Source organism: Ylistrum balloti, unplaced genomic scaffold (genome assembly GCF_031769215.1).
Source record: "Ylistrum balloti isolate Yb309-2 unplaced genomic scaffold, AGI_CSIRO_Ybal_v1 Utg370208, whole genome shotgun sequence".
Taxonomy (NCBI): domain Eukaryota; kingdom Metazoa; phylum Mollusca; class Bivalvia; order Pectinida; family Pectinidae; genus Ylistrum; species Ylistrum balloti.
In genome coordinates, this window is record NW_026782179.1 from 2,231,477 (window position 1) to 2,256,898 (window position 25,422).

At 36.8% G+C, this 25,422-nt stretch overlaps 4 protein-coding genes across 4 annotated transcripts; 2 read left to right on the forward strand and 2 right to left on the reverse strand.

Moving 5' to 3' along the window:
• Positions 1–1,678: 1,678 nt before the first annotated feature.
• On the reverse strand, positions 1,679–4,454 carry LOC132551655 (uncharacterized). Its single transcript, XM_060215830.1, has 3 exons — positions 4,423–4,454; positions 3,622–4,160; positions 1,679–3,525 (listed from the first exon to the last, which is right to left on the reverse strand). Exons 1-3 carry the CDS (start codon positions 4,452–4,454, stop codon positions 1,679–1,681), a joined length of 2,418 nt encoding a protein of 805 aa, XP_060071813.1.
• On the reverse strand, positions 4,358–8,658 carry LOC132551623 (coiled-coil domain-containing protein 166-like). Its single transcript, XM_060215799.1, has 7 exons — positions 8,517–8,658; positions 7,661–7,714; positions 7,213–7,267; positions 6,630–6,774; positions 6,363–6,442; positions 5,730–5,906; positions 4,358–5,476 (listed from the first exon to the last, which is right to left on the reverse strand). The coding sequence occupies exons 1-7, from the start codon at positions 8,645–8,647 to the stop codon at positions 5,183–5,185; spliced, it is 936 nt and encodes a 311-aa protein (XP_060071782.1). The 5' UTR covers positions 8,648–8,658; the 3' UTR covers positions 4,358–5,182.
• A 225-nt stretch (positions 8,659–8,883) lies between these two features.
• Positions 8,884–11,316, forward strand: LOC132551663 (U7 snRNA-associated Sm-like protein LSm11). Its single transcript, XM_060215842.1, has 4 exons — positions 8,884–9,241; positions 9,840–9,979; positions 10,347–10,418; positions 10,672–11,316. The coding sequence occupies exons 1-4, from the start codon at positions 8,884–8,886 to the stop codon at positions 11,281–11,283; spliced, it is 1,182 nt and encodes a 393-aa protein (XP_060071825.1). The 3' UTR covers positions 11,284–11,316.
• Positions 11,317–18,368: 7,052 nt separating this feature from the next.
• LOC132551667 (forkhead box protein J1-B-like) lies at positions 18,369–20,284 on the forward strand. The gene is made up of 2 exons (XM_060215847.1): positions 18,369–18,917; positions 19,300–20,284. Exons 1-2 carry the CDS (start codon positions 18,396–18,398, stop codon positions 20,131–20,133), a joined length of 1,356 nt encoding a protein of 451 aa, XP_060071830.1. The 5' UTR covers positions 18,369–18,395; the 3' UTR covers positions 20,134–20,284.
• The last annotated feature ends 5,138 nt before the right edge of the window (positions 20,285–25,422 follow it).

Below are 25,422 nucleotides of genomic sequence, written 5' to 3' on the forward strand. Positions count from 1 at the left end.
TACTGGATAGAGTGACTGTATTGAACTGAGTGACTGTTTTGGACTGAAGGACTGTACTGGACTGAGTGACTGTATTGGACTGAGTGACTGAACTGAACTGTGTGGCAGTACTAGACTGCGTGACTGTACTGGACTGAGTGACTCTAATGGGCCGAGTGACTGTACTAGACTGTGTGGCTGTACTGAACTGTGGCTGTACTGGACTGTGTGACTGTACTAGACTGCGTGACTGTACTGAACTGTGTGGCTGTATTGAACTGAGTGACTGTATTGGAATGTGTGGCTATACTAGACTGTGTGGCTGTATTGGACTGTGTTGCTGTACTGAACTGTATGGCTGTATTGGACTGTGTTGCTGTACAGGACTGTGCGGCTGTATTGGACTGTGTGGCAGTACTAGACTGTGGCTGTATTGGACTGTCTGGCTGTACTAGACTGTCACTAGACTGTCTGGCTGTACTAGACTGTGTGGCTGATTTTGGACTGTGTGGCTGTACTAGACTGTGTGGCTGGACTGGACTGTTTCACTGTATTGGACTGTGTGGCTGTACTAGACTGTGTGGCTGTATTGGATTGTGTGGCTGTACTGGACTGTGTGGCAGTACTTGACTGTATAACTGTAGTGAACTGTGTGGCTGTACTGGATTGTGTGGCTATCAAGGACTGAGTCACAGTATTGGACTGAGCGACTGTACTGGACAGAGTGACTATTGAACTGAGTGACTGTACTAGACTGTGTGGCTGTATTGGACTGTGTGGCTGTACTAGATTGTGTGGCTGTATTGGACTGTGTTGCTGTACTGGACTGTGCGGCTGTATTGGACTGTGTGGCTGTACTAGACTGTGGCTGTATTGGACTGTGTGGCTGTACTGGACTGTGTGACTGTATTGGATTGTGTGGCTATACTGGACTGTGTGGCTGTACTGGACTGTGTAGCTGTACTAGACTGTGTGGCTGTATTGGACTGTGTTGCTGTACTGGACTGTGCGGCTGTATTGGACTGTGTGGCTGTACTTGTCTGCGTGACTGTATTGGACTGAGTGACTGTACTGGACTGTGTGGCTTTATTGGACTGAGTGACTGTATTGGACTGTGTGGCTGTACTAGTCTGCGTGACTGTATTGGACTGAGTGACTCTACTGGACTGAGTGACTCTACTGGACTGAGTGACTGTACTGGATAGAGTGACTGTATTGAACTGAGTGACTGTTTTGGACTGAAGGACTGTACTGGACTGAGTGACTGTATTGGACTGAGTGACTGAACTGAACTGTGTGGCAGTACTAGACTGCGTGACTGTACTGAAATGCATGACTGTAATGGACTGAGTGACTGTACTAGACTGTGTGGCTGTACTGAACTGTGGCTGTACTGGACTGTGTGACTGTACTAGACTGCGTGACTGTACTGAACTGTGTGGCTGTATTGAACTGAGTGACTGTATTGGAATGTGTGGCTATACTAGACTGTGTGGCTGTATTGGACTGTGTTACTGTACTGGACTGTACGGCTGTATTGGACTGTGTTGCTGTACTGAATTGTGTGGCTGTATTGGACTGTGTGGCTGTACTAGACTGTGTGGCTGTACTGGACTGTGTGACTGTACTGGACTGTGTGGCTCTACTGGACTGTATGGCTGTACTGGACTGTGTGACTGTATTGAACTGTGTGGTTGTACTAGACTGTGTGGCTGTATTGGACTGTGTGACTACTGGACTGTGTGGCTGTATTGGACTGAGTGACTGTATTGGACTGTGTGGCTGTACTGGACTGGGTAACTGTACTGAACTGGGTGACTGTACTAGACTGCGTGACTGAACTGAACTGTGTGGCTGTACTAGACTGTGTCGCTGTATTGGACTGTGTGGCTGTATTGGACTGAGTGACTATATTGGACTGTGTGACTGTCCTAGACTGTGTGGCTGTATTGGACTGTGTTGCTGTACTGGACTGTGCGGCTGTATTGGACTGTGTTGCTGTACTGGACTGTGCGGCTGTATTGGACTGTTTGACTGTACTAGACTGTGTGGCTGTATTGGACTGTTTGGCTGTACTAGACTGTGTGGCTGTATTGGACTGTGTTGCTGTACTGGACTGTGCGGCTGTACTAGACTGTGTGGCTGTATTGGACTGTCTGGCTGTACTGAATTGTGTGGCTGTATTGGACTGTATGGCTGTACTAGACTGTGTGGCTGTACTGGACTGTGTGGCTGTATTGGACTGAGTGACTGTATTGGCCTGTGTGACTGCACTAGACTTTGTGGTTGTATTGGACTGTGTGGCTGTACTAGATTGTGTGGCTGTACTGGACTGTGTGGGTGTACTGGACTGTGTGGCTGTATTGGACTGTGTGGCTGTACTGGACAGTGTGGCTGTACTAGACTGTGTGACTGTATTGGAATGTGTGGCTGTACTAGACTGTGTGACTGTACTAGACTGTGTGGCTGTATTGGACTGTGTTGCTGTATTGGACTGAGTGACTGTATTGGAATGTGCGGCTGTATTGGACTGTGTGGCTATACTAGACTGTGTGGCTGTATTGGACTGTCTGGCTGTACTGAATTGTGTGGCTGTATTGGACTGTGTGGCTGTACTAGACTGTGTGGCTGTACTGGACTGTGTGACTGTATTGGACTGTGTTGCTGTACTGGACTGTGCGGCTGTACTAGACTGTGTGGCTGTATTGGACTGTCTGGCTGTACTGAATTGTGTGGCTGTATTGGACTGTATGGCTGTACTAGACTGTGTGGCTGTACTGGACTGTGTGGCTGTACTAGACTGCGTGACTATACTGGACTGTGTGGCTGTATTGGACTGAGTGACTCTATTGGCCTGTGTGACTGCACTAGACTTTGTGGCTGTATTGGACTGTGTGGCTGTACTAGATTGTGTGGCTGTACTGGACTGTGTGGCTGTACTGGACTGTGTGGCTGTATTGGATTGTGTGGCTGTATTGGACTGTGTGGCTGTACTAGACTGTGTGGCTGTATTGGACTGTGTGGCTGTACTGGACTGTGTGGCTGTACTAGACTGTGTGACTGTATTGGAATGTGTGGCTGTACTAGACTGTGTGACTGTACTGGACTGTGTGACTGTATTGGAATGTGTGACTGTACTAGACTGTGTGACTGTACTAGACTGTGTGGCTGTATTGGACTGTGTGGCTGTATTGGAATGTGCGGCTGTATTGGACTGTGTGACTGTATTGGCCTGTGTGACTGTACTAGACTGTGTGGCTGTATTGGACTGAGTGACTCTACTGGACTGAGTGACTCTAATGGGCTGAGTGACTGTACTGGACTGAGTGACTATACTGGACTGAGTGACTGTACTGGATAGAGTGACTGTATTGAACTGAGTGACTGTTTTGGACTGAAGGACTGTACTGGACTGAGTGACTGTATTGGACTGAGTGACTGTATTGGACTGAGTGACTGTACTGGACTGGGTAACTGTACTGAACTGTGTGACTGTACTAGATTGTGTGACTGAACTGAACTGTGTGGCTGTACTAGACTGTGTCGCTGTATTGGACTGTGTGGCTGTATTGGACTGAGTGACTATATTGGACTGTGTGACTGTCCTAGACTATGTGGCTGTATTGGACTGTGTTGCTGTACTGGACTGTGCGGCTGTATTGGACTGTGTTGCTGTACTGGACTGTGCGGCTGTATTGGACTGTTTGACTGTACTAGACTGTGTGACTGTACTAGACTGTGTGGCTGTATTGGACTGTGTGACTGTACTGGACTGTGCGGCTGTATTGGACTGTGTTGCTGTACTGGACTGTGCGGCTGTATTGGACTGTTTGACTGTACTAGACTGTGTGACTGTACTAGACTGTGTGGCTGTATTGGACTGTGTTGCTGTACTAGACTGTGTGACTGTACTAGACTGTGTGGCTGTATTGGAATGTGTGACTGTACTAGACTGTGTGACTGTACTAGACTGTGTGGCTGTATTGGAATGTGTGACTGTACTAGACTGTGTGACTGTACTAGACTGTGTGGCTGTATTGGACTGTGTTGCTGTACTAGACTGTGTGACTGTACTAGACTGTGTGGCTGTATTGGACTGTGTTGCTGTACTAGACTGTGTGACTGTACTAGACTGTGTGGCTGTATTGGACTGTGTTGCTGTATTGGACTGTGTGGCTGTACTGAACTGAGTGACTCACAAACCTTAGTTTGTTGTAACCTGGTCAAAACAAGTATAGGTAATGTATGAAAATACATATTGTGCTACCTAAATCTGCAGAGTTACTCATGGATCATGGAAAACACTGAACAATATAAAACCTTTCTAAAATGATTTGTTTTATTCCTTTTTTCTAACATATTTCATGTACACTAATCTTCATGTTTTTTCAACTCTTAACAAAATATGTCCTTCTAAATTTTAATTTTTATAAGTATACCTACCATTTCTTGTGGATAAAAGTAAGCTGCTTCATTATAACTGTTAATCATCATGCACATAACATTGTATTATGCACATCCAGTTATGTCCAGTCTTTTTATACAGACAATCATTTGATGTAATTCACCCGACGTTTGATTATATCCTTGAACAAAACCAGATGATGTGCTATAATTATCTCTCACTGTCATATTTATTGCAATTATTGCAAATAGTAATTAAAACCAAATTACTTAGAATTATTGAAATCAGTTTCCGTTTGGAAATATTAGGAGCTTCCACTGCCAAGGATATTGGTATATCCAACACAACATTTTTATGACACCAATTTCAATGTAATACACATGAATGATCATCAATGACAAATTGTGAAATATCTTTTGTGTCCAGTGGAACGTCATTAATCTAGGCCTGAAAAGGCCAATAATTTCACTGCCTTCTGACATACGTGCAGAAATCTCACTTTCAGGCATACGTACAGTGATGCAAAAATCCTCAGCTCTAATCATTTGAAAAGAAATCTCGACACATAAACATATATGGAAATTACACTATCCAGACCTGTGCAGAAATCTCATTTTTAGAGTGCTGAAATTTAACTGCCTGTACTCATGTGCAGAAATATCACTGCCTGGAAAGATGATATGCAGAATTATCCTTTTCTAGGCAACCAGACTAACAAGGATCCACTGTTAAATTGATCAAGGTGTTGGATGGAGCCTGTCCGGAATAATGCACTTTAAGATAAGCTGACCACTGCGGTCACCCAGTTCCTACTGATGTCTGCAGATCAGGTTTTTGGTGTTCCTTCACAGGTTCGCCCTCTGTTACAAGTCCAAATGATTTGAGAACCTTATGTTGGCGTGTATTTCTCAGCTTTTTTAAGTCCTCAGAATACTGTTGTTCACGCAGTAATTGTTTCCTTTGCTCCTCCAGCTCACGTTTGTGCTCCTGATAGGCTCGAGTTGTCTTGATTAATTCTAGTAACTCCCTCCGTAGATTGCGGTTTTCCAGTTTGATTGCATTTGTATGGTCTGTGAGACACTGTATGGCCTCCTGAAATAGATTCCATTAAAGTATATATAAGTACTATTAGATAATACATACACATCTTATTAGCCTCTGATAATAATAGTTTTAATTTTCTGAAGAAGTTCTATGTTATTACCAGTATACTAGAGTTCGGGCAAGACTCTCCAAAGAAATAAAAACAGCACTGTCAACAGACTGCAGAAAGTATGGAAGAAAAGCTACCTGTCTCAAAAGTAACAAAACAGAATGGGAAAGGAAATGAAAAATATTAACTTACCTTGTTGGCCTTTTTCTGAAGAGTGGCAATTCTATTTTCAGAATCATTTTGGAATTCCTTTTTGTCTCTAAGGAAAGTGGACTTGAGTGACTGTATGGTTTCTGAGTGTTTTGTCCTCATCTGCATCACCTCTTTCTCCAGCTCCTTGATCTTGTTAAGTTGTTCTGTTTGTAAGGTCTGATGAAGAAATAGGCAAAGCGTCATAGAAAAACAGATGGTACATTTATACCAGTTAAAACAAATATCAATGTCTGCACTTGCTGGTGTCTTACCCAAATTCTGCATTGAACTGACTAAGCATCAGCTCTACACTGTAAAATGAGTCTCATCTGTAATTTCATCCAGGATCATTTTAAAATAATTTCAAGTTGTTACCGCCAAAGATTTGCCTTTTGGAGTCCTTGTTGTCATATGTACATGGCAAATATGTTGGCAACTATAAGACTTCCTGTTTATTCTTTTCTATATATAGTACTTTTTTTGTGTGAAATTGTAATTCCTGCACACTTTGTTTGATGAAATCAATTTAGGACTGGCTGACTGACCATTCACAAGTGTTTAACATTAGGTACTGATTGCCCTTGGAAAATAAGGAAACAGATGAAGTTTCCACAATTAGTAAAAGACACATACCTTAAGTGGTGTAAGGTCTGCTAATTCATCCTTTGTCTTTTTTAAAGAATTCTCTTTTTCCAGCAGCAAGAGTTGGAGAGCTGTCCAAGAGATTAAAGGTACTCTTAGTTGACACAAATGTATTCCTAAAGCCATGTCATTATTGTAAAGAAAATGAAAGAAAAGTAACATAAGTTAATTCTCTATACTGATGATCACAAAAAATGCTTCAATCCAGAATCTTAGTATACTGTTCCTATATTATGATAAAAATAAGACAAATCTTACCTTGTTTTTTCTCATCAAATTCCTTTTCCATGATTTCTTTTTCTAGAAGGATATTGCGGATTTGGTGTTTGTTATGATCACTTAGTGTGATGATGGTCGTCTGCCTCTTACTGGTCTTCTTCTCCATGTAACTCATGTATTCATGCTGTAATTAAAAGAATGGAATGGGGAATACTACAAAATGTACATACAGTGAAACCTCACCTAACGACCACCTCAAAATTACGACCACCCCGCTATTACGGGTACTTTTTATCAGTCCCTTTTTTTTCACTATATATCTTTGTATTGGTCGCTTCAGTATTACGACCACCCATGCTATTCCATACTACAACCACTTCTTACAGTCCCAACGACCACTAATTAACAATAATTGACCTCACAATAACAACCAAGTTCTGACCAGTGATTAAAGTTTATTATATATTAGATATATCTGAAACTAATTTACAAATTTCTGTGTATGCTGGTAAATTGTGCTGAGGGAGAAATAGATATAGACATTTTTTATAAGAATTCTTAGTACCATCCAATTCTTCTCAGCAAAAAGATTTGCAATGAAGAGTTGATGTGTTTTACTTACACTCTCATTGCGGACTCTGTTAGCTTCTTGCTGTAACCAATCATTCTCCTTTCGTCTGGATGTTTTGTTAAGGATCAGACAGTTCATTTATTTCAAATTCTAACTGCAGGTTAGAACTCTAAGCATATAAAAATTTACATTACTGATTAAAGTCAACCCATTATCACCAGAAAATAATTGATTATGCCAGTAATTTTACATATTACCTTTAATATCCCCGTTAAATTATAACTAGTTAGTATGCTCCTGACTGAAATCAGATTTTAAATCATATTTTATTCAAAACCTGATTCTTGGATTTTAGTATCCTATATTGATATATGTCCACCACATGGAAAGGGTCCCTGGTGAATAACATTGAGTATCTTCCCAGGAACATTACTCCATTCAGACACTTCAAGAGTATTGGTTCTCTCATTATAGACCTAATTATGAATAAAAAGGATACAGATCTTCTACTTTTTTTCGTGCATTTTCCAAATCTGATGTCACCTTGACCAACCTGAAAGTAAATAATGTATGCATGTAAACGATAAAAAATATAAAAAGGATAAGAAAGACCATCCAATTTCCCATTCCATGCACAATAGATGGATAAACAACTACATATTCACTATGATTGTTTGATGGGTGTAACCATAGTCTTCTTGCAGTAGTTTGTGGCTACTTGAACAACACAGGTGAGGTCTGTCAAATGCCATCCAGAACAAGTGGGGTGAAATATCCTACCAAAGGAAACAATTACAACAGCACAGACCAGTCAACTTCTCAGCTTACTGAGACACACAAACCACCATGGCTAAGGACTTTCCATCAACACTCTTATGATCTTCACCTGAGATTTTATATGCCAACTCTGTGTTACCCGAGCTATCACAGAGTTATAACATATAAACAATATCTAAAGGTAAGTTTTATTGAGCAATATTATGCACGCTGGATATCAAGTGATCAACAAAGTAAACTTTCAGAATAATCTAAAGCCATGTTTCGGTAGTAATATGACACGATCTGATGAAAAAGCTGTGGGTTGACATGACTTATGACCTAGAATAGATCTACTGCAGTAAGCCTGGCTTTAAAAATACCCACCCCTAAAAAGGGTTTCAAGTCAGAATAAGAATATTTCATCGTGATTGCTTAGACTAATTATAAATGCATATATGTCATGTCATTTTAGCCGTCTTACACGTGAATGCGGAAAAATCTCCACCATCCATACTACAGTATAAGTAGATTCGAGCTCAGATGACGGATGGTGCATAGAATGAACCAGGAAATCGCATCTTTAATACCATACTCACTCTTGTTGAAGAATAAGTTCTTTCTCAGTAGGTTCTGGGGTTGCTGGCTTTTGTTTCGGTTCATCGCCATCGTCATCTTTGCCACCCTTTCCTTTCTTCCCTTTCTTCCCACCTTTTTTCTTTGGAGGCATTTTAAAACCAACTACAAGAAATGGCGTCCTTGGTGACTACGGCAACAGGTGCTAGCTTTCGTTTTAGTTTCGTAATTCTCGTTTTCTTTTTTAATCATGAAAATATTTTGACTTATTTTATCTTCAATCCGTTAGATTATATTCGTTAGCAATAGTAACTATATAAATAATATGACAGATCAACTCAGAAAAATAAGTAATACGAAACCAAATGGTAAACTGTTCATTTTTAAAACATGGCGGCGCCCATGGACGAAAAACCGTCAAGAAGTAAACCCACTAAATTACCACCAGAAATTGATCTAACGTCTCCTCATTTTGATGCAGCGAAAGCCCTATTCTCAAGTCATGTACTTTTGCCATTTTCATCTGCAAAACCACTTGACAATTTAGCAAAATTTGAGAGTTGGTCTAAACAGTCTTCGAAAAAAGAGGCCTCTTTCAGTCATGGAAATCCACCAAGTCCACGCAAGCCGATACGAGCTGTGCCGGTGAGTCGGAAACCCCAGCAGCAACCAGCTTCCACTGAATTATCCAAACATTCTGGAAGACACAGGAATAAACTCAACAGAAATGTGATTACACGAATGAATGGTAAGCACGTGGTTGGGAACATCCACCTATTTAAAAAATAGTTGAAGATAGACTAGAACTCAATGCATGAAATTACGGGTTAAATCTGCTCTCGAGTAAAACATATGTTTGAATGTATAAAATAACTCCGAAGTCAAGTAATGTTACTCTCATGTCCATAGACCATGATTCATGTAAATATATATACACATTCAATATTTTTCAACTCTATTTGTGAATAAATATTTCCTACACTTTTCCCTGCAAAATAAAGGCAGCTTAATTTTTAATCTAAAAAGAATAGGCCTACGTATTATTTGCATATTGTCAACTTTATAAAAATATTGAATATAATGATGTATGTTTTAGTAAAGTTTTGTGCAATTGTATCCAATCATACAGAAACACGGTAACGGCTGGAACAAATTTCAAATTGTTATTGATCTTACTTTGAAAGATATTCTGTAAGTTAAAAGCAACACAGGATATATGAATGATTAATTTAGGTGTCAAGTTTCATGGATTTATCTTAAAAATTGGTAATAACTGTTCACTGTAAGTTCTATTATTCTTTCACTATAGCTGCTCAGAAGGATACACATATTTTTTTTCCTTGAAGCATATCAAAAGGGACCTTTAAATTTCCTGAGGGAGTGTGTGGAAAAGCGACATGTTGTGAAAGTTTGGACAAGAGGTGCATGTGAACTTAGAGGTTTCTGCACTGGTTATCTTGTGGCATTTGACAAATACTTCAACCTGGTAAAACATGTTCAAGTTTTGTATATAAAAATTAATTAATTTGAAAAGATATTATAATATAAAGAAATGGGTGTCATATTAACAACCTTTTTTCAATATAAAATGAAAACCACAATTTTGTTTACATAAAAAGTCACCAATAATCATTTGCTTACACAACAATGTAACAAGGGTTATCTCCCTTCAGTCCAATATTGATTTTTATATACATTAACTGATTGGGATGATAAAAGCTTTTCAGCTGAATTATTCAATATCATATACTTACAAAGAATAATTGCAAACCAAACAAAGAATATGATGGATGGAACTAGGCATCAGGAATCCCTTCTTATTGGAAAATCATGCATACAGATTTTTTTTCCAGGCATTGATGGATGTGGACGAAACCTACAGAAAACCAGTGAGTCGTGATAATCGCATACAAAAACATACAGAGGTAGGTAATTTGACAAATTAAAGATAAATGTACTTTATATATTGTATATAGAAATATGTGCTCAGATTAATAAAAACTAGTCAACATGTTACTAAATGCTATTTCTTATTTTGTTCTTAGCAAAATGCCCCAGCACTTGAAATGATATAAGACCTGGTAACAATGTCAGGTATAGTCAGTTATATGTATGTATCTGTATGATATATGTGTATTTTAACTTTAAATAACCCTTTTATTATTTCTGTATTGGTAGAAAGTACAACTGCTGGATGTTCCTGATCCTCAGAAGGGAAAGCTGCTTGCTTACACCGAGGAACCAAGTATTACACAGATTACCTTCACCTCTCAGCAACAATCAGTCAGTGATTCCGTAGACAGTAATGTGAATGCTATGGAAAATCTGAAAATCACAAATAAGGGAAAGTCACAAAAAACTCCCAACTCATCAGAAGAAAAGGACAGTATATCTTCTGTCAGCCATTGTGTAGCTAGTACCACAACTGATCGTGAAAAGTTAATGCAGACCAAGTGTTCTCAGGACATGCACCAAGAAAACGAAGAAAACAAAAAAGTTCCTGGGCATTTAGATAAGCTCTCTACCGATTTAAGTGAGAGACAAAATGATGAAAGTAGGTCAGATAAACAGACAAAGAAAGAAAATAAATTTTGTAAGAAAACAGAAATCCAGAGTAAAGATAAGGACAAGATATTATCATCATTTGATGCTGCCAAGGTGGCAAAGGTGTGGCAGGACACAGTGGCTAGAGATAAATCAAAACCTCCACTCAAACTCAAGTTCAGACATGTTAATCAGGTGTTTATCAGAGGAGATAATGTAGTGTCTGTTAGCCTTGTGTACAAATAATTCTTCCTGTTAATAAATTGTTATGTTTACACACATGCTTGTTGATGTGATAATTTTTCATCCTTAAGGGCAGGGAGTTGATGCAACTGCAATATACAGAACAGAATCATTGTTTCCTGTTGTCTATTCATTGCTTCAAGACCACATGACCAAATGCACTTCAGTCTGAAAACTGAATTCATGAAAACATCCAAACAGAGACAGCTACTGATTTATTTGTCCCCGACTGGGGGTTTACACTTTTGCATTGTGTCCTTGTGTCTATCTGTCCTTGTGCTGGCTTTTCTGTGCTCTATCTCCTACATTACTTGTCACTTCAACTTCATACTAAAAGTATGGGTTCACCTAGTCATGGCAGTGTGTCTTGTGTCAAAGGTAGGTTATTCTGACCTACAATTTGAGCTTTGACCTACATAATAGAAAAGGATTGTCTGAGCTCTATGCCATGTACATTGTTCTTTTTCATTTCAGGTGTGACATGATAATGTGGACAATGAAGGGTTCATGGTACAGTATCATCCAATAAACACTCATGTTTGGTCTTATGGATAATTACATTTATCGCTCGTCTTTTCACATTTGTTTTTTAGAAGGAGAAAAATTTTCAACACTTAAGCCATGAATATGAAAATGTAGCTGAAATCATAATGTTTAGAACAAGAGATCCAGCCATGATTTCTTTCTACCATCTCTGAACTAGACCTCGAAATTCAAGAAAAATTCTTTCTTTAAAAATATGGTCACTTTCTTGAAAACTCAACACCTATAATGTAAATCAGATTAAAGACCGAAGTTTCTCTTACTCTGGACAGGTGAATCAACACAGGATTGATTTCTGACCCCAAATAATGATGAAAACTGATTTTGATATGTAACAAAAATGGACTGTTTGCTATATATGAATGGAAGTTAGCAGATTTCATGCACTTATAAAAGGAGACATGCTAGAATAAGTTTGATTCAATGTCATGTCTCTGAAATGACTGACCTGATGTTATAACAGCTATAAATTATATGACTCCAAATGTCCTTGACAATCAACCCTGCTGATATTGGTCTACATTGAAGTGATTTCTTATATGATCGTAATAACTGACTTTTGATTCACATGGCTCATAGTGAACTTGATTTCTGACTCCTGTCTCTGAAAATCAGTAGGATTTATCATGTACTGAAGTAGAACTAACAATGTTAAGTTTGATTCTGATTTTTCATTCAGTTTTCTGGTACTTTGCCAATTTGCTGTCCAAAAAACTAAATCATGATATAGCATGTATTGATCTTAACCTTTGACCTTATGTCTTAGAAAATCAGTATAGTTCCTCACCTCTTGAAATGTTTCCATTTTGTAAATGTTTTTTTGGTTAATCATGAGAACATGTTCTACCAAAAATCACACAGACTACCCAACAGACAAATGACTACAATGTCATGTAACTGCAATTTATTACATAAAGATAACAAAGATAGATGTGTATCTGTTTAGAATAAAGAATGACCTTTCAACTGCAATGATCAGTAATTCCACCATCTAAAAAAATGTTTCGTAAATTATCCACCAGTAAATGGATAGAAAATCTGAGACCTTGACCTTTGACCAAGTACTTACCAGTATTCATTTTGTTCTGGTCACTTTTTGAAATCTCAAAACAAAATATTTACCCGTAAGAATAATTGAAATCTTACCTTTAACCCATTGGTCTATAGTAGCGTTAGTCAAGTGACTGTTGATAAACTTTGCCACATAATGCTATAACAAAGTTAATTTCAGAAATATATCTAAACCTTGACCTCTGACCTGGTGACCTTGGGCAGTTTCAGGTGTCTTTCCATTACTGTTTATTTTTTTTATTTATATCTAAATAAAATATTTATCAGGAGAAATATTTGATGAAAATCTACTTTTCGTGATGGCGATCATCGGCTGACAGCCGCAGTTTCTTTATTACATTACAATAAACAACGCAAGTTGGTGGTGTTTCAGTAAGATAACTTTCTGCAAAAGCTGTAGGTTTGGAAGAAGAAGTTGTATTGTAAATTGTGCCTTTACGTAATCTTTGATCTTGAGGTGAAAGTCACAGCGACCTACTTTCAGGGCACTTCACATTGCTGACGATGAACAGTTTTTACTGTCATTAGAACTTTTTACACAGTTCATAAGTTATTGACCGGACAGGTATGTTCTGAAAATTGTGCACTTTCTCCTTCTTGACCTTTGACTGACCTAATTTCAGTTAAAACAATATAGCCTGTGAGAGATGAAGATGCAGTTGTATAAAATTTCATCAAAATATATTTTGACGGTTCAAAAATGATGACCCAGACAAAAGTGTTCGGAAAAAATTGCACTTATGTGACTTTGAGATGAAGAATTTCAATTCACTGCACATCTGGTGTGTGGGCGTTAATTTGTGTTTCAATTTTTATCAAAATAATGTGTCTATATCATTAGTGAATGTAACCAGTCATGATATATGACACGAGAACACAGGACTCATATCTTGTATTCAAGTTCAATCTCGAAATAGATGCGATGAAATAATGATTTAATAAATAAATAGAGACAATAAGTCAAGGATGATAAAACCAGGAGTTCCGGAAGGTGGTAGCCTCTCATTTGCTCGATATAGAGACAGCAATGCATTATCATTCACCTATTGTCCCAATCATTCTAACCCCAGATATTCAACCCGGGAGATCCATGCCCAAATTGTTTTTTCTGAATGTTACTCTGCCTACTTCTGGCAATTATGATCCATCACCTCAAACAAAATAATTTTATTGTCTGAAGTAGATAAGTCTATTGCTAGTTTCTAATAGATTATGATATTTAATTACTCAATTACAAGTGTATGTGTTTGTCGTCATCTCTTAACAATACACATAAATATGCTATACATTTTATTATGAATAAACAATCAACAAAGTGTTTATACACATTACAGAGGGAAAAAACTCCGCACATCCCATATTCAAAATTCTATTATATAATTTGCAATTGAACATTGCTGAAGTGTAAAATATTGAAACATCATATCAGAGGTCAAATAATATTAATGAGACACAGTTGTATTACGTATCTGTGTAAAAGAAATGTACAGAAAATGGGAAAGCGAAATTTTTCCTGAAAGCATAACGGTGAAAAGAAAGATTTTTAAGTTATAAACTGAAAAGTTTCCTTAATAGGCATAAAAATTATGTTAGGCTAAAAAAAAGTCCATAAAAAAAACATCGTTCTTGTCGTCGCTTTCCATGTAATCATATTTTATTTGAGACTGGTCGGAGATAATTTAAAGCTGGGTTCGCTTCTCCAGTCAATATCATAAACGTTTAAATGTTCTTCCGTGAAATGCAGCGGAAAATAGTGATAATTCGTATGAACTCGTTTGAATTTTATAAATTCGTCCCGAATTCAATGTACACGACTGGTGTCTTTGTGATATTGATGCACCCCTCAGTCCGAAGTTCAGTAGCCTATGAAAGTTTATAAAATAGAATGAAGAAAGTCACTATTAAAAGAGTTTGTGACAATTGGAATTCAATGTAAAACAATGTTCCATAAACCATGCCTGTCAAGTAAAGCAACACAAAACAATTAAAAATTAAAATGTAATAACAAACTGATAAAGGTGAAAATTGAAAGGACATTTTAGAATTTTTACCGGAACTTAAACAGTATACGAGTCTGAAAAAAACTAAAATTCATCTGTTGCACTTAAGTTTGCTGTCACTGTATTATGTTTTTGTGTGAAAATTCGATTCGAAATCCTCCACGAGATTTTTACTAAGTTTTGTCTCACGGTAATATTAACGGCGAAAATGTAGGTAGGTGTGTATGTGTTCGGGTGACAACGAAAGTAGAGACGTTGAAATGAGATGAAAAATTAAAAAGATAAGGTTTAATTTATGGCTCCTGACAATGGAGCAACGGCGGGAAAGTAGTGGTTTTTAACACAAAATTTCACGAAATCTAGATTAGTGTTGTAATAGAAAAATCGCAATGAATATCGTTATATTCTTTTAATAAACGCAAACAAAATCCATTCATCACTGGTTACAATAAAGAATGTCCTTTATCTCAAAGCATACAGTAAAAGTATGCCAACGTGGACTAACTTTATTGCTGTACAATCTCTTGGGCATTGTCAGTAATTATGTGACGTGACAATAGTCGTCCTGATTTCCACTTTGTTACGAGTGCAATTAATATTGCCTTGTGAAGTTCATTTCTGTGTTGAATTCTAACTCACTTCATTAGTTTGTTTAATTTCATTACACTGTCCAACTCTAAACAATCGCGCTATTAATCCCCTGCGGTTATCGGTCACGCCTAATTAATAACTGCGTTTGATTACTGTAGGATAATTTATTATGTATAGACTAAGTCTTAAAAAGCTTAATACAAAATATGACAAAGAAAAAGGAAAATATCGACATGTTACTGAAACTAATCCAAACTCAGATGTGATGAAAATAACGTAAAATTCGAGGAAAAAAATTACATGGAGGCTCCTGAAAATGTACAAACGGGCTAAAACTAGGACGTTAAGCATCGTATGCTTCATTGACGACACCCACTTACGAGGATATTTATTCAAAAGTAATGAAAAACGTAAGAGATAGATGACTTCTTCATAAACAACATTGGTCTTATTCGACGTTATTTTCGTTCGATCTTGCTAATCGTAAAGTGATAAATGAAAGAACGCGCAAATATCTTTTGAATGGTTTCACAAAGAGGCACTGTACCAAATGCAATGACAAAAATTTAAATGCTCTAATGCTCGACTTCTTATCTTTAAAAAGCCCCGCGAAGATTTTCCCTTGAGGAGGTTCACTTTGACATACCGCGGGAAAACCCTCGCGGCCTTACAGACTACTACGCACATGGTAAACTGTTATGTGTGTCTTGGTTCCCGACTACAAAGCTTTGAAAAACAACACCCAAACAATACCTTCATATGCAAATTGTTATCGATTTGTATGTAAATTTTCTGAGATTGACCCATTTACTAAATTGTTAGTCCAATCAGTAGTATGATTAATGGCTTTGGCGTGGTAAGCTTGGCCAATCAAATAAAACGATAGATCGGAGCAGAACGTGTTTATTCCCGCTACCATAGCCGAATACACAACAATGCTGTAAGCCAATCAAAAACGAGATAATATTTACAAGCGTTTACCATGTTGCTACGATGTTTTGATTCATCCATCGAGTGCACAGGTAAAATCTTCATTCTGCAATGTGTACTGCCCGGGCACAGTAGCAGGTATCGGGGTAGAGACAAGCAGGGTAGCAATGGATATATGTAATTAGGCACATTGTGGATGTATGCAGTGTTACGTCCTTTGAAAGAATCGGCTCTTTTCATTTATGATCAGATTTAGCGGTTCTTCAACTGACAAGCTTGGACCTATCACCTTCATCACAGCACAGGTGAAAACGGTTTAGCGGGAAATAGCTACTCGTGAGCTGTTTTATCGGGCTCAAAAGTCACCCAGAGGTAAGTTTTAAGTGACCAATCATTTTTTTTTCAAGAAGTGAAAACAATGAGTGTAATATAAACAATTCCTTGTCGGAAGCAGAGCGTCTATATATCCCGTTTACCTGCCGTTAGGCGGTAACGGTACCGGTATTTAATAACACGTGTCATTACGTCTATAAATAGAGGTAAACACACAGGTACATGGCCATTCATATGTTAATACCATAGGTTGACGCTCTTTTCCAAGCATGTTCGTTCGCATTATCGGTTGTCCAAACTTGCTCTCGAGGTGACATTCTCATTAATGTCAGAGCTGGCCATACTTCAGTCACAGGGAATCATAGCAGTAGGCCAGTCTGAAATTTGTTTATTTTTATTTTTTTTTGGGGATATCTCTTAAATTGGAGTTACCGGAGCAATATTTACAAACAGGTAAGGTAATATTGATATGATAATATACTGATTATTTTTTCACATGAAAAAGTAAAGTAATGGTTAAATATATATTTTTCACAACATTCCAAACATTTTTAATTTGATGATTTTAATCTTTTATTTTTCTAAACAATTAAACACTGACAGTAAACTATTTTTTCTGTTATTATATTTTCAAAATATTTAAGATGAAACAAATTTCTAGTGTGCTTCATTCAATATAAATAAAGTAGATTTTTATATGACAAGAGACATGCAAGATATTTTTAATGCAGAAAAGCTGACATACAAGAAGAGATGGGAAAAGAAACTAAGTGCCTATTGATTTTTCATATAAGTATCATCAACAAGCAGGCTTGATATTTCACTCCTTCAGATGTGTTTATCATGTTAAGACTTGGCACTTTCCCATCAATTATGAATATTCAATCACAAATTAAAGATAAAACTCTTAAGAATGAAATAATGAGAATGCTATATTGTACCGGTCTAGTTTTCCTCACTTCTACCAACTTCAATTTTCGCAAAACAAAATAAATTGTAGTTACGGTATGTGAAGGTCAGGCAAAGATTTTGAAGTGTATTCAGCATTTAGAAATGAAATGAAAGGACTTTTCTTTCTTATGATGTTATATGATAATAAAATTTACAGAATTGTCAAATTCTACCAACAATCATCTCTAAATTACAAAAATGCCAGGGTTGACATATGTACCAACAAAATAAAAAAAAATTCATCTAAATTTTTATAAAGTTTTCGTGTATGAAATTGAGCAAAATAATACAATTCCATTTATTCATAAAGGAATTATTGTGACCTGAACAATTTTGTTTAAAATGGGCCTCTTTGTCAGAAAAGACCTTGATCCAGAGAATGCTGGAGTGTAAAGTACTACTAAAATGTACTTTGTGTTGTAAGAGTGCTCCTCATGTTATTGGGTGTTGTTTGTATTGTAGCTAATTATCTCATCAACTTGCGTACATGTTATGTTATACAAATTATTATATGTGCATGTAAAATGCCAAAGTAGATTTGAAATGATTTGTTTTCCAATGTATTTATAGTATGTTAAATTTTGTTTTTGTAGGTTTTAAACCTAAAATTGCTATAAGAAACGTCACACCCCCACCGCCAAGACGAAGTACCCACAAGCTTACACAGTCCAGCGGCACCAGCAGCTGACTGTCAAGATGCCGGCCAACAAGCGGGACACTCTGGCTGTCAAGTTCAGACAAAACTGGATGAACAAGTACCCATTGGATACATGCAGCAATGGGGGACTTAATCTGGACGATAGCCTCACTAGTCTTAACTGGTTGCAGAATCTCAACATCATGAAAATCACGACACCCACCCCACCCCCAAGTCCTGGTCCAGCACCTATATTGATGACAGAGAGCAACAACAACAATAACTTCAAAAATCTAAAAGTGAATCCCAATGCAGTGCTCAATGTATCCTGTGCACCACCGCAATGCAAATTAGAGACCAAGTTTCACCTTACAGACTCCGCCCCATCCACACCCACTTCCCTGGGTGGGGACACAATTGACTACAAAACAAATCCGTATGTAAAACCACCATACTCCTATGCTACTCTCATTTGTATGGCCATGAAGGAGACCAAGAAAAGCAAAATCACACTGTCAGCAATTTACAACTGGATCACAGACAACTTCATGTACTACAGATTAGCAGATCCAAGCTGGCAGGTAAGCTAGTTGTATTACCTATGTGTGTGCCTTTATATCGAAGACAATGGAATCACAGTCAACCCTCAGTGGCCTTAGGCATTTATGGTATTATGCATTTAAGTTGGAGATATGTGAAATCATCATTAATCTTACGGTTGACTTAGCTTTAAAAATTAGATCAGGTACAAATCTTTGTAATCGTATAAAACCGTTCAAACAATAGCATACTTAGAGATACTATTCATGATCCAGCTTAGTACCTGTTCAGATTACCACACAGTCAGTCAATCTAAATGGTGACTACTGATGCATCAGATCCTTAAATCAATGCTCAAATTAAACTTTTAAAATTTTTTCATGCTTAGGCCAGTTATTAATCAATGTGACAATTCTCTTACAGAATTCCATCCGACACAATTTGTCCTTGAATAAATGTTTCCAAAAAGTGCCACGAAGAAAGGATGAGCCTGGAAAGGGAGGTTTCTGGAGAATCAACCCAGATTACAATGACATGATTGAAAATGGCATTTTCAAAAAGCGAAGGAACAGTCGGGATGCTGCCTGTCCTCCCCCTCTCAAAAAAGTGAAGCGAGAGGATGATGATAGCTTGTCTAGCTGTAACAGTCTTGTCAACTTCAGTAAAGCTTCTAGAAAAGGTGGACAAAATGGACTCAGTATTCTGTTTCCGGGTCAGGAGGATGATTCCCTCAAAGGAGATTTCAACTGGACTTCTATATTAAATCAAGATATAGAGATTGGTGGTGTACGAGTGAAAACTGAGGATTTATTAGACAATACAAGTGAACAGGATCTTAGTCCATCTGCAGCAATGAGTCCTCCATCATCAGAGGCTAACTCTGATGACTTTAGTATAGAAGACTTGTTTGGTCAAGCTGACCTAAGTTCAGATGTTCCACTTGATTTCACTACAGAAAACCCATTAGATCTCACAGTTACAGGACAACCTATTAAAGCTCCTCAGTGGTGGGAGGAGAGTTTTAACCTCAGTGACCATCAAGGTGCATTAAAAGCAGCAGCTGAAGCCAGTAGTGGTCTTCATACACCTATCCACAATACCCCCTCGCCAGTTTCAATCAAGGATGACTTGGATGATGACCTAGCACATCCATGGGCAGAATCAGGGGGTTTTGCAGACATTGGCGAGGCCTTTGATGTAGACAATTTGTTTGACATTGGAAACATCCCTAGTCCACGTGTAAATTATCAGGAATGATGTTTGATTAAACTGGCCAGATTTGGGACATTTTAGTGCATATTTGCCCACAGTCTCCTCATTATGGGAAAAATGGAGTTAAATATGACATGTAATAAATTGTTTGACCTGAGGAACAGAATGTCTGTCAGGTCACACTGAGGCAGTACTGTGATATAGCTGTGTTTCACGAGTTGAGTGAGCTAGATTTAACCTTGAAAAGGGCTTTGTCACCCATGTGTTTGTAGCCGGCCAAGTGTGAACATAACGGGGTGTTTAAAATGATATTCTTCAAAATGGGAAGGTCTTTAAAAATGATTTAATACAAACAGTTTTCATTTTTATTGGTACAGATGAAGACTGCCTTTGTTCTGGGGGCTATTTACTAGTATACGGGGGAATTGATCAGTACTTAAATTTCTTTGAAGTAAAGAATGTTTGTTTCAAATTACTGATAGAGCTGTCCCAGGTACTTGGTGCTGTACATTCATAATGCATAATCGTTTCACATACGGATGAGTGTTGGGTAGTGAGGAAACTGGATGTGAGGATGGATGTTTGTGTATTTATTAAACGTGTGGCTAGTGTGAACGTGTGTGTTCTCTTTCACCCTCACGGTAGAATGCTTGTGTGTGGTTAATTTATTTCTTTATCAATGCATCTAAACATGTTTTATTCACCTGCCTCCTCTGAAAGTGCTATATATATACATATATATGTGGAACATTGGTTTGTATTTGTTTTGAAAGCATTTTCACCAGTACAAACTTGTATCGATAAATCAAGGAAAAAAAAAACGTTATTAAAGAAATTTTAAAAATGTGATATTCAAGAATATAAACTAGAACAGAAAAAAAATTCCTGAAGTTTTGAAATAACAGATGAAGTTTGAGGTAGTAATCACATCCATGTTGCCAGTATTACTATTGTCACAGTATTGATCGTGAAATACATCTTGTTTTTTGTTATCTGTAATCATGATCTGTAAAGTTTACAGGAAAAAAGTCTTTGATTCCGTCCCATTGTTATGTTAAAACTATAAATTGACATTTATGTTTACTTTTGGAAGTCAAATTTTATCTGAATTTGTCCAAATTGCCCTTGTCAGGAATCCGTCCAAGTATTTTTTCCTTTGACAGGACAAATATGGTGAATTCATATTTTTCTAAGAATATATTTTTAACATATGTTTACATAAATTTGTGTACATTTTTGAGAATGGAATACCTTTATAAATATTATTCCATCTTCTTTCATCTTTGTCAATTGATTGACTCAAGTCACATCCAATTTGGCTTGGTGAAATGAGCTATATTTTAAGGACTGATTTTTAATTGACTGAAGAAAATAATCTGATTACACTGCCAGATATAATACTTAACGTTGTAAATTTTGTGTGAGTTATATTTCAGTCAGAAGAAATTCCTTGTGTACATAAATGTATATTAAGTTGCCAAGCTTTATTTATCTGGTGTGAACACCTACTAAATGATCATCTGTGATACTGTTGCACATTCATTGTCCTACATTAGTCTCATGTTTGAAATATAGCTCTTGTCTGTGGTCTTAGGATGACAGAAACAGAATTAATGATCAGTCAGTCAAAAAAATATTCAATTACCTCTTTTTTTTTTTAATCACTATATTTCATTTCGAAGTTTTTTTTCAGGCAGAATTTAACGAAAAAAAAAAACTAATAAAATACAAACAAAGATTGCAATTTTAACTCCATATACCACTTGTATTCACCTCCTAGACTGACAGACAAGAGGTTGCTGGACGTTCCAGAATACCCTCAGTATTCCAACATTTATCAGTCATGTCACCTGTGATCATCCATACATCTGTGTTTACGTGTTGGTCTCTGCACTTCAGGGTTGTATTGAACTATTCATATTTATTGAAAATTAACAAAAAATAAAATGTTTTGTAAAAACAATACAATAGCTTTGTTGTTGATTTGCCTTGTTGACCTTCCATAGAATGACAAAGGAACAGAAATATGACCAGTCTTCAGTATTTTTCATTACAGTGCAGCCATAAAAAACTAATTTTATGACCATTTTTTTGTGATCAGGATTACCAAATTTCATCACTCATTTATATATGTTGCAGTTTCAAGAAAACATGAAGCACAAAATTGAAGTCAATGCACAAAATTTGGTTCCAATGAGAAAGTGTCCTATGATTACATTTGATAAGCATGTAACGGGCACATCTATATACATTTATACAGCAAAAATTTGACATACTTTGTAATAAGATCCTGTGGAACATGAAGAAAAATGATATCACTACAATGGGTTGTGTCATGACACTGGTTTATAATATCATGATGCCACACTATCACCTTACTGCAGTGGATGACTATGCCACATTGATGCGATATTATCACCTTATGCAGTGGATGATGTTGCAACATGATAATATATATAAACTTAATTTATTTTACAACAATTGCAAAAAAAGTATTTCCACATAGACTAATCACTCTTGCTGTCATGAATGCAAGCAAGTAAGGGTTCTTACAGTAATAAAAATTATATGATGGAGTCTCAATGACGATATTCCTATTGTGAAATACTTCCTTACTGTGGAAATTTTTTATTATTTTCTTACTGTCATTTGTATTTTCATATTTTGGTTTAAGGAACATTTTGGACAATATTGCAGTGCAAAAAAAGCCTTTAAAATCAACATGACCTTGGGGAACACAACACATAGTTTATTTTCTTTCTTTATTCATTATAAAGAAAAGATGACATTCAATATTTCCAGAGTTGAAAAACATTCATGTTGGACTCGTAAGAACATGATGAGAACCTACACCATTACATGATTGTGTTCATTTAACCCAGAGTACTAAGCATAATTCCACATCACCCTATGTTGGCAGTGTGTTGATCATATTAAGACTTATAGTCATAAATACATATAATCCTATTTACACTAATACCAGCTCTACCCACACCGGACACTACCCGATAAACATCTACAAGTTCACCTTGATATGGTCTGTTAGACACTGCAACAACGGAACACATGCCAAGACCTGCTTCATATTTTAATTACTAGTCGGTAAACAATGAAAAAACATAGATGTATATACATGTGACCTTTTTATACACTAAATATGCAATATATAAGTGGGTCATGTTTTGTCAACCATGTAGGACCATGTCCTGTTATTCAGTATTCCATTCAGTAGACAAACTGGTGTGTGAAAATTGATCTATAGATATCATGACACCACTACAAAAAGTGCAGGCATGTCCCACTCAGTGTAATAGATCAAGCCAAAATTGTCAGACCTCATGTAACCAATATCTACAGGATATTCAATACCATCCTGTAAATATTGATTCAAACAATGTGTAGGAATACATTTTTCATTATTACATTTGAAATAGCAGTGACTTGTTCACAGACATGATATAAACAAAGATATCACCAAACAGATTAATGTGTTTTACACAGGTGTCACTGAATAGAAAAGTGTGCATTTCTCATGCATCACCTAACAGAAAAGTGTGCATTTCTCATGCATCACCTAACAGAAAAGTGTGCATTTCTCATGCATCACCTAATAGAAAAGTGAGCTTTACCTGCACATGTGTCTCACAAACATGTGGAGCAGATATAATACATTGCTATGAATCGATGAAAAAAGATCACATTGATTCACTCAATTCACCAGTATGTTAATGAAATATGTGTCACACAACTGACTGATGAGTTAATGAAATATGTGTCACACAACTGACTGATGAGTTAATGAAATATGTGTCACACAACTGACTGATGAGTTAATGAAATATGTGTCACACAACTGACTGATGAGTTAATGAAATTTGTGTCACACAACTGGCTGATGAGTTTATGAAATTTGTGTCACACAACTGACTGATGAGTTTATGAAATTTGTGTCACAACTGACTGATGAGTTAAGGAAATATGTGTCACACAACTGACTGATGAGTTAATGAAATATGTGTCACACAACTGACTGATGAGTTAATGAAATATGTGTCACACAACTGACTGATGAGTTAATGAAATATGTGTCACACAACTGACTGATGAGTTAATGAAATATGTGTCACACAACTGACTGATGAGTTAATGAAATTTGTGTCACACAACTGACTGATGAGTTAATGAAATTTGTGTCACTTAATTCACTGGTGAGATTTTGGGATATGTATCACATAACATGCCATTATTTATCACTGATTTAAAGGATCAGGGTCTTTTTTTATGAGCGTGCCATTACAAAGGGTGATACAATGCCAATCAAATGCCATATTGATTACATTGGTGAAACCTGATACCTAGGTAGGTCAAATGTGTGCCCCCCCACTAAATATGCACATTATGCCTACATTCTTCTACATTTTTAATTAGTTAGCAAAAACCACTGGGATAGAACCATTAACAGTTAGTCTCATAAAACTATAAATTAATACATGATGCATGAAGTACCTGTATATATATATTTTGTTTCTGAGTATAGTTTAATGTGTTGGTGTTCAGGCAACTCGTAACTGCCTGGTGTGGATGCCATGTCCTTCAAACAATCCTTTTTTTACACGGCTGATTTTGTACAACGCAGTATTTATTCCTAGACAGATAAAAAACAACAGATGCAGGAAATTATCGTAAAGTACAATGTCATTGTTCAAAGCCAGGTTCTCTTGTTAATTAAATTCACAATTCACAAGACCATCAGTTAATACACAGGAAACACTATCTCCTGTTACATCTCTAATGAAGATACAAGAGAATATTGACTTGTGATGCTCATTTAGAAAATAGAATGGTACTGATAACAAGCAGCTAACAAATACCTGTCTATACTGAACACTGCCGAATCAGCAGAAGATCGCTACTTGCCATTAATTATGGATAGTCTACACTGCTCTGTGATTTTATCCCTAGTCAATCCTTACAAAGGACTAACTAGAGATAATCACCGCATTCAACCCTTGATACATCCTGCAGTCATGGGCTTGTTTACTGCTGAAGTTTTCTTCACTACCTGTAAAAAAAATAACTTTTCAAAATAAACCATAAAGGTATGTTTATAGCACTCATGAAGCAAATCAAAATTTACATCTGCAGACGAGGCAATTTGTACCTGTCTTAAAAGTTGATACAAAAACCATCCCTGAAACGCTGTAGAGATCATCTATTTACGACAGATTACTAAACCGACTGGAATCAATAATCCAATAAAGTTATCATATACTCAGTTTGACCTTGGTTGTACAGTTTGACCTTGGTTGTACAGTTTTACTTTGGTTGTGTAGT

Bases quoted from the DNA above. Each gene is read 5' to 3' on its own strand.
- LOC132551667 (XM_060215847.1), top strand. From the start codon at position 18,396: ATGCCGGCCAACAAGCGGGACACTCTGGCTGTCAAGTTCAGACAAAAC. The intron at 18,918-19,299 runs GTAAGCTAGTTG...ATTCTCTTACAG, and splicing joins TAGCAGATCCAAGCTGGCAG to AATTCCATCCGACACAATTT.
- LOC132551655 (XM_060215830.1), bottom strand. From the start codon at position 4,454: ATGAAGCAGCTTACTTTTATCCACAAGAAATG. The intron at 4,161-4,422 runs GTAGGTATACTT...CACTCAGTTCAG, and splicing joins ACTTTTATCCACAAGAAATG to TACAGCCACACAGTCCAATA. The intron at 3,526-3,621 runs GTACAGCAACAC...AGTCCAATACAG, and splicing joins CAATACAGCCGCACAGTCCA to CGACACAGTCTAGTACAGCC.
- LOC132551623 (XM_060215799.1), bottom strand. From the start codon at position 8,647: ATGCCTCCAAAGAAAAAAGGTGGGAAGAAAGGGAAGAAAGGAAAGGGT. The intron at 6,443-6,629 runs GTAAGATTTGTC...TCTCTTGGACAG, and splicing joins ATTTGATGAGAAAAAACAAG to CTCTCCAACTCTTGCTGCTG. The intron at 5,907-6,362 runs GTATGTGTCTTT...TTTCTTCATCAG, and splicing joins CAGACCTTACACCACTTAAG to ACCTTACAAACAGAACAACT.
- LOC132551663 (XM_060215842.1), top strand. From the start codon at position 8,884: ATGGCGGCGCCCATGGACGAAAAACCGTCAAGAAGTAAACCCACTAAA. The intron at 9,980-10,346 runs GTAAAACATGTT...TTTTTTTTCCAG, and splicing joins TTGACAAATACTTCAACCTG to GCATTGATGGATGTGGACGA. The intron at 10,419-10,671 runs GTAGGTAATTTG...CTGTATTGGTAG, and splicing joins GCATACAAAAACATACAGAG to AAAGTACAACTGCTGGATGT.